The following is a 15402-nucleotide window of genomic DNA, read 5'->3' on the forward strand; positions in this document are numbered from 1 at the left end:
ATCTTAAATTTGTGGCTGGTGTTACCTGAGAAATGGATTGCATCAACAATTTACTGTTCACCTAATATGAAGTTAAAGGAAATGCTGTTAGAGAGGGTTCTGTCTTCTTTTAAGGTGACTCCTACAGAGACACGTATCTTTCATCTACTTGCCCATATTAACATGCACACAGGTTTTTTAATGTTCAGGTAACATGAAATTCTTAGTTAGATGGTTAAAAATGGTATATTGGTATACTGAATTTGGGTGAAGTGTTGGGGAGGGTTTTATTGTTGAAAAAAGTGAGGGAAAAATGGCTAAGATGTTTTCTTTCCTTCTCTCTTCTCTTTGTTTCCTGGATTTGGAATTTCTGGCTGATCTCAGCCAGCTGGACATTAGTGAATAATTGAATCTAAATTTCGTAGGATTTTCTATTCTTTTTGAAAATGTAAAAATTGTACTGAAATTTTGGAAAATAATTGAGTATTAATCAAGTATGGTCATCAAAGGTTGTTATTTCTGTGTGTCTTTTTGGATGATGCATCTTTTAAAAAAAAAAAAAAAAAAAAAAAAGACCACCTCGTTGCACATTAGTTTAGCAGAAGTGAATGTTTAGGTGTGTTCCTTTGTAGAGTGTCTGTGACAACAATTTTGTGTCAAACACACCTGTGGGGAGCCCAGCTTAAAGACAACAGCCACATTGTAAGCACTCTTACCAGAACTTGGCCTTCAGTCCTTAAATTTAATTGCTGCTTGTCTTAACAACAGCACGAAGTTATAATGCGTTATCAATCATGTCATTTCACATATTTATCTAGTGATGCATCTCAAGCAGGTGGGGTTTTTTTCTTTCTGTATTAAGCAGAGAGATATTTTCCTCAGGCTACTTGCTAGGCTTGTGTATGGAGTAGAGGATGGATGGGTTAGAATAGGGAAGGGCAGATTCTCAGCTTGGTCACCTACTGTGGTTTAGTGGCCAGACACGACAGCAGTTCCCTCAGGTTGGACCTGCTCATGGAGCAGGGAGCTTCCTACTTCTGGGAGCTGTGGGGAAAGATGTCTTGGGGACCGGTGGAGGACAAAATGTCCCTTGTCTTATCAGCTTTAGTGTCCACACTGGAGGCTTAACATCACCAGGAAAGCCTTCAGAGAGAAGTTCTGCTTCCCTTTTGCTATGTCAGAGCAAACCACAGGTGGGAGAATGGAAAGTAGATTAGTTGGGATGACACTTCTATTTCTGGTATCTAACATTGTTATATCTGTTTAGAGATTTCTTACCATTTCTGTTGACTTCTTTTATTATTGTTAAAAGTGTTTGCATAGAGCTCACAGAGTGTAGCTATCCAGGTACTAAGTCTGTGCAGCTGAAAATACAGCACTCATGAGCTCTTTTGAGTAGTATGACCTAAACCTGAGAAAACTAGTTATCAGTCAATTGTTTGACAGTTTTCTAAGCGACAAAATGACTTACCATACTGTAAATACACAGGCAGATAAATTAAAATATTGGTACCTTTGTATGTGTACATTTAGACACATTTTAAGTGTGGTCAATAACAGGAACATATTCCTTATCTACATGTACCATGTGTGCATGAGAGTAAAAGCACAGCTTGTGGTGTAAAATTCTACAAAAAAGGTGTAGGTTTCTTTAAATAATCCTGGTGTTTTCATTTTTTTTGCACAGGGACAACAAGTTGACTATGTTGTTGAGGGAATCACTTGGGAACATCAACTGCAGGACTACTATGATTGCACACATTTCTGACTCCCCAGCCAATTATGCAGAGACTCTCACAACTGTTCAGCTTGCATCACGAATCCACCGCATGAGAAAGAAGAAATCCAAGGTTGGTTCAGAAACAAGCAGAAATTAATTCATTTGAAAATGAGTTTTCCTAACCTCTCAGTAGGGGAACATGGGATTTCTCGATGGTAGGAAGTAATACAAAATGCATAAAATCTCAGGAGAGGAACTGACAAATGACTTGGCACTGAGCCATCATCCTGCCCCCAATCCTTTATCCTGAAATTCCCTTCTTTTTGTTCCAAACACGTATTCTTTCTTTGCTTACATGTGGAACTATCTCAAAAGCCTCTATCAATATTAATTAAAAATCAATAGAAGAGGAACAGAAAACTATTGAAGAGAATGATAGTGAATAATATTTAATGGAAATTATCTGAAAAGGTGTGATTGTTATATTATTACTAATACAGTAAAATCTATGTAGCATGTTATTTTAATTTACCTTTCCCTCTAATATTTTCCCACTAGATGTAGTTATGACAATATACACAAAGCATAGATTTTATTGCAACCTGACCTTTTAATCACTTCTTGTACATGTATATACTTATTTATCAATTGCTGTTAATAAATTTACTGTTGTCATTTGCAGTATGCATCCAGCTCATCTGGAGGAGAGAGTTCATGTGAGGAAGGACATGTCCGGAGACCGCCCCATTTGCGACCATTCCACCCTCGAACTGTTGCTCTTGACCCTGACCTTCCTGTCATGAATATATCCAGTGATCCTGATTATTCCTCCAGTAGTGAACAGTCTTGTGATACTGTCATCTATGTTGGTCCCAATGGTGCAGCTTTGTCTGACAGGGAATTGACAGATAATGAAGGTCCACCAGAGTTTGTTCCCATTATCCCATCCCTAAATAAGAAGAGAAATAAAGATAATTCTGCTGTTAGTAGGAGTTCTGACAAGGACCATTTCAAATGCAACACTTTTGCTGAACTGCAGGAAAGGTTGGAGTGCATTGATGGAAGTGAGGAACCCATGAAATTTGCTTGTGGAGAAATCTCTGTAGGGTCCAATTGTAGTCCTGTTCCTGGAAGTACAGAAAATGCACAGTCTAAGTTGATAAAGGAAAAAGTATCCTCTCCTTCTGGAGGACTTAAGAAACCGATTCTGCAAGAAACTGCATCTCCCAAAAAAGGATATAACCTTCCTTTCCAGTCTGTTGCACCAAGGGGTGGCAATGGCAACTGTCAAGAAAATAGCACACCTCACTTGAAAGCAGAGCTTTCCAAGCTGCAGAGCAGAGCTGACAACAAAATAATAGACTCTGTCCTAGAGGGGGAGAGAGAGACAATCACTGATTCCCTGCAGACTTCAAGGTGTAGCCCTTTGAGGAATCCAGAGCAGAATAAGGCCACAGCTGAGTGTGTCACTAAGGAAAAGTCCTTGTACGTGAAGAGACCCTTGCCAAGCCCAGCGCCTCCCCCTCCACAGCAGAGAGAACACTCCCCAGGCTCCAAAGCTGAGAATTTGGAGCCTGACAATAGCAATGCAGTTCGGACTCCTCCTGTGGGAATGAGCAAACAGATGGGAAACAAACCTGAGCAAAACCCTTTAGGAAGCACATTCCTTGTTGGTAGCAACACACAGAGTCAGTCAGGTGCGATAGAGGTACACAGCTTCAGGTCAGCATTCAGAGGGAAGTGTTTTGATCGGGATATACTGACCACCACAGTGACTTTGCAGCAGCCTGTTGAGCTGAATGGGGAGGATGAGCTTGTTTTCACAGTGGTGGAAGAGCTCTCTATTAGTGGAATTATGGATAATGGGAGACCATCCAGTATCATTAGCTTTAACAGTGACTGCTCCCTTCAGGCCCTTGCATCGGGTTCGAGGCCGGTCAGTATTATCAGCAGCATAAATGATGAGTTTGATGCTTATACCTCACAGGAGACTTCTACTGGTGTAAATATTGATATTGTTGTGCCCTTTTCTAAGGATCCCTTTACCAGCAGCAGACGTTCCTCCATCAGTTCATGGCTTAGTGAAGTCAGCATTTGTACAATTGAAAGTGATGGAGCCCAGTCTAGTGACAGTTTTGTCGCACAGTCATCTTACAACTGTAATAAGTCTGAGGAACCCTTCAACTTGGACTCATCCCATTTATGTGTCCCCCTGAAAAGTGCTCTGAATGACAGTGGATTTTGCTTCTCTGAGCTAGAGAGTGAGAGCTTGAGTTCCAGCAAGCTTTCCTCAGGCATCAGTAAAAGCCCTCAAACCTCTGAAACTACCAAAGCATCTCAGATAAAAAGTGCTTTTTGTGTCACTGATCAGCCAGTAAAAATCAAATTTAGTAATTCTCATGATGCGCCTGTGATAGAAACAATACATTCTAGTCTTCCTAGGAAAACAAAAACTACCTCTTCTCCAATCCACAATAATACTGTCCTCAGCTATAAAGAGCTGCAGAATCCACATGGTATATTTGAAGATCCTTGGCTGTTACGCACCGATTATCACTTGGAAACAAAACCTGCAGAGTCGCTGCTGTCTCCAAAACCTCACACGTTTGGTACTGAGAAGCAGCCAGAAAAAGCTGCCCAGGGTTTTGGCACAGAGTCCAGGCCAACAAAGTCACAGACTATGCTTGCCTGTTCGCAGAGGGTTGTGGATGGTTGTGAAATGGCCTGCAAATCCTCCAGCGGAGCTGCCAAGAAGTCAGAAATTGCGATGAAGATGCCACAGCTGAAGAGAGGAGCCACCACACTGGGAGTGATGCCAGTGTCACACGCTCACAGTACTTTGCCGGAGTTTGTGACCCGAGGGAATTCGGATGCTCCCCTGGCCACTGGCAGTTTGAAATCATCCCTGGGAAAGAAGAACGCACCACAGAAATCAACCATGTTGCCCAGGCCTGGTGGGCCAACACCTCCAACACCTCCTGTACGTAAATCGAGCCTGGAGCAGAAACCTGTTGGTCTGGGTAACGGTGGGGGGAAAGCCTCTGGCCTGGACTTTGCCAGAGCTGCCATGCCAAAGGCTGAAGACGAAGCAGATCTGCGGTTGAAAGCTGGCTCTTACTTTAGTGAAAGTGCCAGCTGCAAGATGAACTTGAAGGGTGACCACTCTTTGCCCAAGATGACGTCCAGCTTAAAGGTGAAGGCATCAAAGAGTGAAACTGTGCACCGATATGGGAGCCACATGTCTCTGGAGAGGTGTGACAGCCTGACATCGGTTGGATCCAAAGCGAGCATGGTGAGGGACAGCGGGAGCACTGGCAGCAGCCGTGCCGGGCGCTCTGTCCCCAGACTGGGGGTCCCTCCTGTTGCCTCCAGTATGGGTTTACCGCTGCCCTTCACTGCCCCTGCGCCTGGTAAAAACAACCAGGCAAAACCCACAGCTAACCAGAAGGTGCAAGCCAATGGGAATAAAAACCGGGGCCTCTCTGCCAGTGGGTCAAAGTCTCTCAGCTCCTCTGTGAAGTCCCTGGCACAGCCTGCAGGGAAGGGCTCTGGCATGGCCCCTGGTGGGAAGGCAGCTCCCCGTTCTGTGCAGCCTGTCAGCGGCAAACCCGGCCGCGGGACCATCATGGGCACCAAGCAGGCCATGAGGGCGGCCAACAGCCGCGTGAACGAGCTGGTGTCGGGCGGCTCTGCCAAGGCGGGACACTTCCGAGGCTCCACCGACTCTGACAGCGGTAATGACAGTGGCATCAACCTCAGCGACGAGAAGTCGCAGATGCCGGTGCTGCCGTCTCCCTACAGCAAGATCACGGCACCGCGGCGGCCGCAGCGCTACAGCAGCGGGCATGGCAGTGACAACAGCAGCGTCCTGAGCGGGGAGCTGCCGCCAGCCATGGGGAGGACGGCTCTCTTCTATCACAGCGGGGGCAGCAGCGGCTATGAGAGCATGATTCGGGACAGCGAGGCCACCGGCAGTGCCTCCTCGGCACACGACTCCATGAGCGAGAGCGGGATGTCCTCGCCGGGTCGGATGAGGAGCCTTAAATCCCCCAAGAAACGGTCAACAGGTAGGACATGAAGGGGCAGGCGTTCGCTGGTGCTCCACTGCATCCTGGGGATGGAGGCGTTTTGTGGCATCTCTGACAGAGAGGAGGCTTGGAGGGAGCTCAAAGCAGGGAGGTGGACTGACTGCATGCACTTGTGTGTGCATGTGTATTGCTGTGACAGCAGCTACTTGTCATTTATTTTACTTCAAAGCTGCAGGTGTGACACAGGTGCTGTGGTGGAGAGGGCAGGAGAGGTGTGGGTGCCCCGGGGTGCCGGCAGCCTCCCTGCGAGGGAGGAGGCAGCAGGTGGCTGCTGGCAGGTGGGGGACATTCCTTCCTCCCTCAGCAGGGCCAGGGCCAGGATGGCCCAAATAGGAGGGTGTTATGGCTGGTTTGGGGTAAGTGAGGTGCTGGCTGAGTGCTGATGACTTTTTGTGAGGATTGAGTGAGTGATCCTGGAAGACTGGTGAGAGAAGGGCAGTGAGGAGAGGAGGAGCTCTGCTGCTAGGTGTCTGTGAGGTAATGCCAGAGAGGCAGACTAGGACTGTAGTTTAGAAACAAAGGAATAGGCTGGGAGGGGAGAAGAGAGTTTGTGAATTAATGAGGATTGCTGAATGTGCATTAGATTACCCTAAGGTAAGGCTTAAAGCTGTAGGGCGTGTGTGTGAGATGCAGTGACTCTTAGGTTAATGCTACTAGCTAATCACATTATTGTATTGCACTCTAATAGTATTTATATTAATAAATTTTAGGCTGTGTGTGTGGATACTATATGCAGTAGGAAACTGACTGTGAGAGTTGCTTGGAAGAGGCAACTCTGGCTCACTGTGTCTGACCATGCCAAGAAAAGGTGGGCGTATGGGGGCTGGGTTCCCTTCCCTCTGGTGCCTTTTCTTATTGCTCTCACTGCTGGTGCTCATGTGAGTGCAGCTGCAGTCCAAGTGTATTTGTAGTCAGCTTCAAAATTGGCTCATATGGTTGGTGTTACAGCGTTCATTTCTCAGATCTAGCTTGAAATCCTGTGGTAGTGTAATGAACCGATGGCAACCAGTGCCAGGTAGATCATGACCAGCAGCCTCCTTCAGCAACCTGGGCATACTGACTGCTGGAAATATAGTAGGAACTAATGTCACCAATGTGCTGGGTCTGAACTTGTGGTTGGAAAGTGGCAATTACTGCAATCCCTGTGGATACCCACGATGCTCAGTTCTGGCAGTAAAACCAAATGAATGAAGTTGATCTCATGGGGCTTTCTGGTCAAGGAAACTGAGTTGCTTCAGCAAGTGATAAATCATTTTGGAAACTTAGTATAATATTTGCTGCTCTTCTCTTTCCATAGCATATCTGCCTCTTAAACCTTTCCCACAAATCAATATTAACAGCTGTATAAGTTGCACACACATTGAGAAGGCATTACCCACAGATGGATTTGTATTTGTTTTTGCCCCAGGAAATACTTATAAGGTCTTTAAAAATGACAAACTATTTCTTTTTCCAGTTGTAATTGCTCTATATCAGTAAATTATGTATTACTTTTTTGGAGTGCTGTATACTTTGAGAAAATAATGTGTTTTATGCATGGAATGCGGTTTACCAGGAAGTGCATCAAATATTTCTTACAAGAAATGTTTGGCTCAGACCTGTTATTGTTCTAAAATAATTGTAATCTTTGCACATTATTAGATATTCTTGGAGTGGTTTATGTAACACCAGACTATGTTGGAGTCTCTGGATTGAAGGACCCATCCTACTCCTGTGTATGTCACTGTAAACCCATCTCCTTATCCTGTAATAGAGAAATTATGTTGATCCTGGCTTGTACAGCGGAAGGAGATGAAGTTTGCCTGCTTATTGCATGTGTTTGACCACATCTGTTTGGTGTCCTCCTCAGAGGGATCTCCTGTCAGCAGTTACAGGGTCAGGGTTACAGTGTGTGGCTGTGTCTGAAAGGACAGTAGTGATGATTCAGGCTGAATGGATTGGGGTTGTGAGAATGATTTTGTAGAAGTAGAATCAATTCCCCTTTTGAAAACATTCACGTTTTGTTCTTGTTACTTAGAAATCAGCAAAGATGCAATTAAGAATGAGAGATGTTTTTCTTAAGAATATGTAAAGCAGGTAACTTTTGGGGTATCAGTGGAGGTGTTTTGCAATGAGGGTACCTGCTGGGATTTTGTCTTCATTTCATGTTGGAGTTCATTATTTATCTGACAGCCTTGACTTGTGCTTACATCTCCTGTAGAGGTCTTAGCCCAGAAGTTACTTTGGCAGCATTGTCCTTTGAGCAGAGCTGCCTTGTCTGTTTGATGTGCTCCCTTTAGTAAGAGCAGAAGAAACAAGACTCTTCACCTCCAAGTTAGTTTTTAGTAAGAAGAGGCAATTAAGTACTAAATTTATTGTCACCAGTCACCTAAAGACAGCTTACACTTAGTGCTACCTTGTGTCATTTCAGTTTGTTTCTAGTGGCCTTCAGCCCTCCTCTTCTTAAGGATTGGGCTGCAGGCTTGTTAATGTTGCCTGACCAGCTCTATGCATGTACTCATGCTTGAGGCATGTACTGTAAAGGTCAGATTTTTAGAGAATGATAAGATACTTAATAATCACAAAAAACTCGCTGGGAACCAGCGTGCCAACTCCTGCATTTTTGAAGGATGTAAGTCAGTCTCTGCTTCGTGAAACTTGAACCCTAGCAGAAGGATAATGGAACAGTATGATTTTCTTGGAAAATCTGGGAGCATTCTATTGAAGGCTCCCAGAACTGGTGACTTCCATCATGCACTGAGCTTCTGGGTGCTGGTGCAAATGTGTGAGATGTCTCAACATTAGAGTTGCAGCTCAAGTTGCAGCTGGGTTGATGCCTTCTGAATGCCTCTCAATCCCACAAAATCACTGAAAACTGATGGTATTTAGCACCCTAAAATAGCAGCAGTAGTTTTGGAAGGAACTGTTTGAGCTTTGCAAAGCACTGCAGTGCAGTGACAGGGATCTTAGATAGCCTTGCTTGGCTTTAACTGAGGGAACAGAAGATTTCCAGATATGTAAGTCATTATCAGTATCAGTTTTAGATTATTCACTATCTCACTGCCTTTGCAAGGTAATGAATACCATTGTAGTCCACCAAAGAAAAATCAATCCAAGCAAAATATTTCTGCAAGGAGAGAATAAAGAACTGATGTTCAGACATCTGCTTTGGGAGAGGAGCTGCTGTTGCTCCCATCTGGGAACCAAGTGAAACCTACTTTGTCAAGGCAGTAACTCAGTTAGCAGCCCGAGGGTATTTTACTAAAAGGAAAAGATCAAGAAAAGCATTTCTTCCTAAGTATATTGAGAACCTAGATCTTTCTTTAATTCACTGCAGTATGTTCTGCAGTGTGTTAGTCTCTTAGAGCCTGAGGAATATTTGTTTTTGTATTTTAGGTCTCCAGCGGCGCAGACTGATTCCTGCACCATTGCCAGATGCTGCCTCCTTAGGAAGAAAACCCAGTGTCACTGGCCAATGGGTTGATCTACCACCTTTGCCAGGCACTTTGAAAGAGCCATTTGAAATTAAAGTTTATGAGATTGATGATGTGGAACGATTACAGCGACACAGACAAGAGGAAACTGAGGTCAGGACATATTTTACAACTGTAGACAAATTACAATATACAGACAAAGTCCTTGCTTGAATACCAGAATGGTGTTCAGGAAATTGAGTGCAATTAAAGTACTATAATTATTAATTTTACAATTCATATGTTGGGGTACCCTTAACACAGAAAATTAAAATGATTACTGTCTAAAATTAATTGTGTCTAACATGACTGATGGTGTAAATGGAAGTTACCAATGAATACATTATGAGAAAGCTTCATAATCCTAGCCTGGCTGGTGGAACCTTACAGCCTCCCTCAACGATAGGGTCATTAACTCTTTATGTAAATGACAGGATTCTATTAAATCAGGGATATACTGAGTTTGACTTACTTGTAATTGGAAAACACTTCAGCTAATTCTATTTTAGAGACCAGAATTCTATGTTCTACTGATGCCTTTTTCCCCTTTCTTTTGTAATAGCCTTTCCAGGATGTTGAGAAGGTAGGAATGCTTTTTAGAAAATAAGAATTCATGTTTTAGTGTTAACTATGACTCTGACATTATCATTAGGTTGTGTTTATCATGTTCACTACTGGAAAAAAAGAATTATCTACAAACAGTAGTAATTTCAGAATGTGTTAAGAGATGTTTGCTAATTCAGAGAAGTGCAACAAATGCTCAAGTGATGTAGCTTGCAGTTTGTCTAGATTAGAATCCATTAATGTAAACTTCAAATAAAAAGGCTCCCCAAAAACCCATAAAAACCCCACCAACCCCACAACCAAATAAAACAACCCACCTGCTCACTCTTACCAGTAGTGAGCTGGGAGCAATTTTTGTCAGACTGTTATAGGCTGGCTCACAACAGGAAAATTCATGGAATGGTCTTTCTGTGTCTTAAAAGGGTCTGATGTATTTCCATACCAAGCTGAAGATACTAGAGAGGCGCCAGCAGCGAATCAGGGAAATAAAGGCAAAGCATGAATTTTTGAAGGAAGAGTTAGAAGAGACAAAGTGCAGGTTGATGATGGATCCAAACAAGTGGAAAGAAGACTGTAAGTATTTTGCAAAAACAGCAGTATGATCAGCCTCTAACAGATTTTCAGCATGTCAGCACGCCCACTGAAAAACTTAATCACTTGCTAAGATATTTTGCTGAATTGAGTCCTAAAATACTCTGTGACTCAATCTGTGTTTCTGTAATATGCTATTTGAACAAAAACAACCATCCAAACAAACCCAAAGAGAACATTAAAATGGTGCTGTTAATATTAATGTGATTTTTATTAGTCTTTTATTATTCTTCTTTCCAAAGAAGGAAAAAATTGTTTCCATATATCCATGTTATAGCTGGGAAATTGAGGCATGAGATTTGTTCCCAGACTGAGTGTTGTGCATAACTCAAGCCTCAAGGTAGAGTTTTCTATTTGCTGAACAAAGTGGGGAAAAATGTCTTACTCAAGAGAAACTAAATTTTACCATGTTAGCTGCTTTTTGATAGAATAATGTTTTATGATAAGCTGTTTCTCTTACTCAGTACTTTCTTGTCTGACAGTTGAAGTGGATCCTGATCTGGATAAGGAGTCACAGGAGTACCTGGAGGCACTGGAACAAGTGACAGAGGAGCTGGAGCAGTGTGTTAATCTGTGCAAGTCACACATCATGATAGTGACGTGCTTCGATATCGGGATAAGCGATGCGCAGGATGGAGTGCGGGAGGTGGAGGTTTGAGGAGAGGTTTCTCAAGGGACTGGGGAAGTGAGGCTGGGTCATCCAGCATGAAGAAGTAAACTGATAAAGTAGCTGGGAAGTGAAGGAGGAAAGGTGAAGACTAAAAAGCAACAATGAATGTTGTAAGAGAAAGAAACAGCTGAGGAGTGGGAATGTTCATAAATCATTTGGTGCCTCAATGTGACCTGAGCTGTACAAAGGTAAAAGTAGGAACAAGTATTGCTTCTACCAGAGGGAAGTGAAGCAATTTAGTACAAACCCTGATGTTAATTAACGAACAAACGTGAAATGGAAGTGCCTTTAAAGTTCATTTGATTTTCATTTTTGTATTTGGTGCTAGAATTAAAGCCAGCAAACCTAAGCAGACCACAAAATGTATTCCTACGAAATATTTTATACTGTATAGTGTATTTATGACTATATGTAAAAACAAACAACATTGTAGCAAAAGCAATAAGTAAATTATGTTTTCATACCTGAACTTGCCTTCTTGTTTCATAGAAAAGCTGTTTTATGTAGCAGAATTAAAATTGTATTATAATTGTTTTCTTGTTTAGGGTTCAAAATATTTTTATGAACATTTATCTATTGAGAAGGAGTATTATGGCATTTTGAGATGATTGTTTTACCTTCAGGTTTTGTATTATTGCTTTTTCAGATCAAAATAAATGTTTGTTTTCCATTTTATATATACATATATAGATATATATTAACTGCTTACCTACTTCCTTGGTTACTAACCTCACTTTTCACAGACCTGGTCTTTTTTGGAATCGTAAACTTTATGTGAGGAAGTCTACAAAGGGCACTGTGGTTTGTTTTGGTTTTCTTTTTTCCTCTTTGACTGCAGGAATTGAGAATTATGTTTATTACCAAAACCATAAAACAAGCAAAAAAAAAGGAGCAAAAAGTTTTTGTAAATGTTAAGTTAGGTCCATATTTTTATATAGTTTTGACTATAAATATAGCATTTGCATTTTGAACTTTTAAGACAAATAGTATATCTTTTTACAGTTTTTCTAAGGAAGGCAAACCCTCAGGATCAAGTTTATACATGCTGCATGAGATTTGTGCTTTTTTGAAGGAGGCCACTTAAGTGTGGAAACTATTGATAAATTGTTGCCAAACAAATACTTTTGAAAAGGTTTAATAGTGTATGTAATACCACATTTCATAATGAATCATATTTTCTAATCATCTTCCTTTTTATGGTTTTCAAATCCTTTGTATAAATATGTATTATAACAGCTTGCTTCAGTTTTTATCTGTGAATAAAAGATACATCTATTGTTACGAGTGCTTTTTGCTGTTTATGTGATTTTGATATTCAGAAGAGGGAGGATGGTCTCTGGTACACTGTGTTAAATGTCACATTGCATTGTCTTTTTGCCCAAGAGGTGTGTGACTGGGAACAGAGTTCTGACATTCGTCATCTTAAACCAATCAGGAAGGAGAGACAAAACACCAAAGGGTGAAATAAATAGCAGTGATAATACTTATATTCTCTTAGCACTTGATAGTTTACAGAACAAAGACCTGCAGCTCACATACTTGTTTTCCCTGATGAGAAAAAGCAATTAAAAATGGGTCTGAAACCACAAGAAGACTAGGAAGTGGAATCAAGCCCTGGGCCCCACAGGTCCATCATGGCAAACTGCTACATCCGTGTCTCTGTGGCACTTCTGTGCTTGCTCCAGGCTGGACAGCAGCTGTGCCTGGTCCTCAGCTCCTGGTGCTGGCTGGAGCCTCCCAGGCAGCGTTAATGTAAAGCTTGTGCTTCTAGTGACACCTTCTCTGTTTTCCACCCATTTGGCCAAAAGGCGGATCTGTGGGAAGTTTTCCCCTCCCTCTTTTTCTCTCCCTAGGTAGCCCTAACAGCATGGCATCCATGCACTGTTTGCTTATCCTCACAAGAAACCTGTGAGGTGGGATAAATTCCTTCCTCCTCATTCTGCAGCTGGAGAAGTGGGAGAGTCAGAGCAAGAGTTTTATGCTTAAATAGCTTTATGACTGCATGGATTACAAAGACTGCCCTTCTCTATCCCCTGATTTATCCCTGGAAAAGGGTGCACCATGTTTGTTTACTGATATTTGGCACTGTGTCTGGTTGTATGCAAGCGAATATGGCATCTAGAATTTCTGGAGGATCCCTTTGCTGATACCCTTGAATACCAGCTATATTTACTGACTTGTAAATTCCATCTAAATTTACTTCCTGTGTACAGAAAGTCACGGTTCTTCAAATATAGAATCAAAACCATGTAGTGATTCAATACACTGTGGGCTTTTCAGAGCAAGGATTAGATAAATAAAACCAACCAAAATAAAGGAGCAGCATGCCAAGGAACAAGTATTTATTAGCAAAAGGGAAAACCTCCACAAACATGATGGCAAAAAGAGAATGTATTGATGAGGAGCTCTGCACTTGGCGTTTGGTTCTGCGCTGGTGCCATTGCACTGTCCTCTGGAGATGCACATCTCAGGGGTGCTGTGGCAGGATGAGTGACCTGTGGGACCTCTGAGCCCTGGGCACAGCAAGGCTGGGCACACACTCTTCTTCAGGGTAGCCTCTAACACCATCTTGAATGGACCCAATGGGTTTTATTTCTTTTATTTATTTGCCAGCCACCTCATCCTTTCCTTGGAGGTCTTCATTGTTTCTCCCCCATCCTGGCAATATTACCATCCTCTGAAATAAAAATCAAGCTGCTAATCATCTATCCCAGTTTTGATAAACCTGATAATTTAAATATTCCCCTGTATAGTGTTTGCTGATCAGACTTGCATCCTTTGATATTTTCTCCTTTGTCTCTAACTATGGTTATGTTTGCCACAAAGAAACAAATGAGACATTTCAGGGCTACTGAAATGCCACAGCAACATGGCAATAATATGAATATTAAATGCATTTAGCCTCTGGCTTGGTGGCACAAAGCAAGCCTGAGATGCAAAATAAGGTGAGGCACTGATGAAAGAAATACAGAGTTTTCCCTATGCAAATACTGTTCTTTATTGGTAGTTGGGGGTAGTAAATTATGTCAGAACCTGAGATAATCTTTTAGCTTACTGTTTTAGCTGTTGCAGTTCTGAACAGCTAAAAATTATACAAATAAATACATAATTTATTATTTGAGTCTATTTTACAATGACTTAATTATATCAGATTACAGATAATAATTTCAAAATTGAACTGGGTGCATTATTTCATTCCTTGTCTATTTAAAATTTGATGGTTTAAAATAGCCATTAAATTCCACACTTAAACACCTGATTGTATTGAGCTTGTTACAGTATCAAATAAAACTTAAGAAACCCACTGGCTTTGGAGAGCTGCCTGAATAATTTTGGCAGGGATAGTTCACACTGGAATTCTTTCTCCTTTGCCTGCAGTTCTTCCCATGAAATCCCTCATCTTCTCTTTGCTGGGGCAACATTTTCTAGGTCCCTTGATGGCCCAGTTTATCAAGCAGCTCACATCACACCTATTTCTCAGCAACAGGGGAAAAAGAGTATTGACAGCTGCTGGGTTTTTTGGAACTAGTGCAATCAAAGCTTAAAGATTAAATTTCAGGGACACAATTTCCCTTTTCCTCAAACTTCCCATCTCACTAGGCTTTGCAGGGAGGCCAGAGGTGAGCTTGCCTGTGTGTGGGGGACAAGGAGAGGAGAGGTCCCCACGTGGTCAGGCCTATTTCAGAAGTATGGACTGGAACAGAAATCAAGTGAGAAGGCAGGACTCTCATCTGGTGACCAGGGACTGGAGAAAGTGAGGAGGAACTTGTGTTCTGGACATGGCCTCCAAGCTTACTTTTGCCTTTTCCCATTCAATGATCATGGTTCAATACATAAAACTACTCCTGGGCGATGGGATTTCAGCTGGGGACATTGCTTCAAGTATTTGGAATGGCGGTTAGTATAAACATAGATTCTCTACAGAGAAATAAGATGCTCTGTAGACAAAAACTGGTTTAATGTATGTGTAAACCCTTTTCCCATGCAGTGCTTCTGGTCTAACCAGTTCCAGCTAAGGCAGTTCTAGGACACTGTAACTGCAAGATTGAAACATCAGTTCTAAAAGAGAATGCAGTAGAAATATAAGATTGTGAGTTATTTTCTCAGTATGCAGAAAATGTTTCATTTATTTCTATTTCAAGGCACCCTTGTATTCTCTTTCTAGTTATAAACCCATGTTTTCCAGTCATTTGCATTTTATTTTTAAAGTTATGTGTGGAACATAACTCCACAGGCAGCTGTTCTATAGTGTGGCTATATGCAGGGTTTAAGACAAAAATGTTAGCTATAAGATGACCTCTGTATCAGATGTCCAAGCTGGCAGAAGTGGACATAAAT

The 15402-nt window shown here is 42.0% G+C and overlaps 1 protein-coding gene across 1 annotated transcript in view; it reads left to right on the forward strand.

Annotated features, from left to right (window-relative positions):
- KIF26A (kinesin family member 26A) overlaps nucleotides 1-12345 on the forward strand; it is a 95952-nt gene extending 83607 nt beyond the window's left edge. Inside the window, exons 11-15 of the mRNA XM_041476371.1 lie at nucleotides 1667-1829; nucleotides 2382-5766; nucleotides 9163-9353; nucleotides 10226-10376; nucleotides 10877-12345. Coding sequence (XP_041332305.1) covers nucleotides 1667-1829; nucleotides 2382-5766; nucleotides 9163-9353; nucleotides 10226-10376; nucleotides 10877-11052 — 4066 coding nt within the window. The 3' untranslated portion in view covers nucleotides 11053-12345. The remainder of the gene's footprint in view (nucleotides 1-1666; nucleotides 1830-2381; nucleotides 5767-9162; nucleotides 9354-10225; nucleotides 10377-10876) is intronic.
- Nucleotides 12346-15402: the final 3057 nt, after the last annotated feature.

The sequence above is a fragment of the Pyrgilauda ruficollis genome, unplaced genomic scaffold (genome assembly GCF_017590135.1).
Source record: "Pyrgilauda ruficollis isolate IOZ18807 unplaced genomic scaffold, ASM1759013v1 scaffold38, whole genome shotgun sequence".
Taxonomy (NCBI): Eukaryota; Metazoa; Chordata; class Aves; order Passeriformes; family Passeridae; genus Pyrgilauda; species Pyrgilauda ruficollis.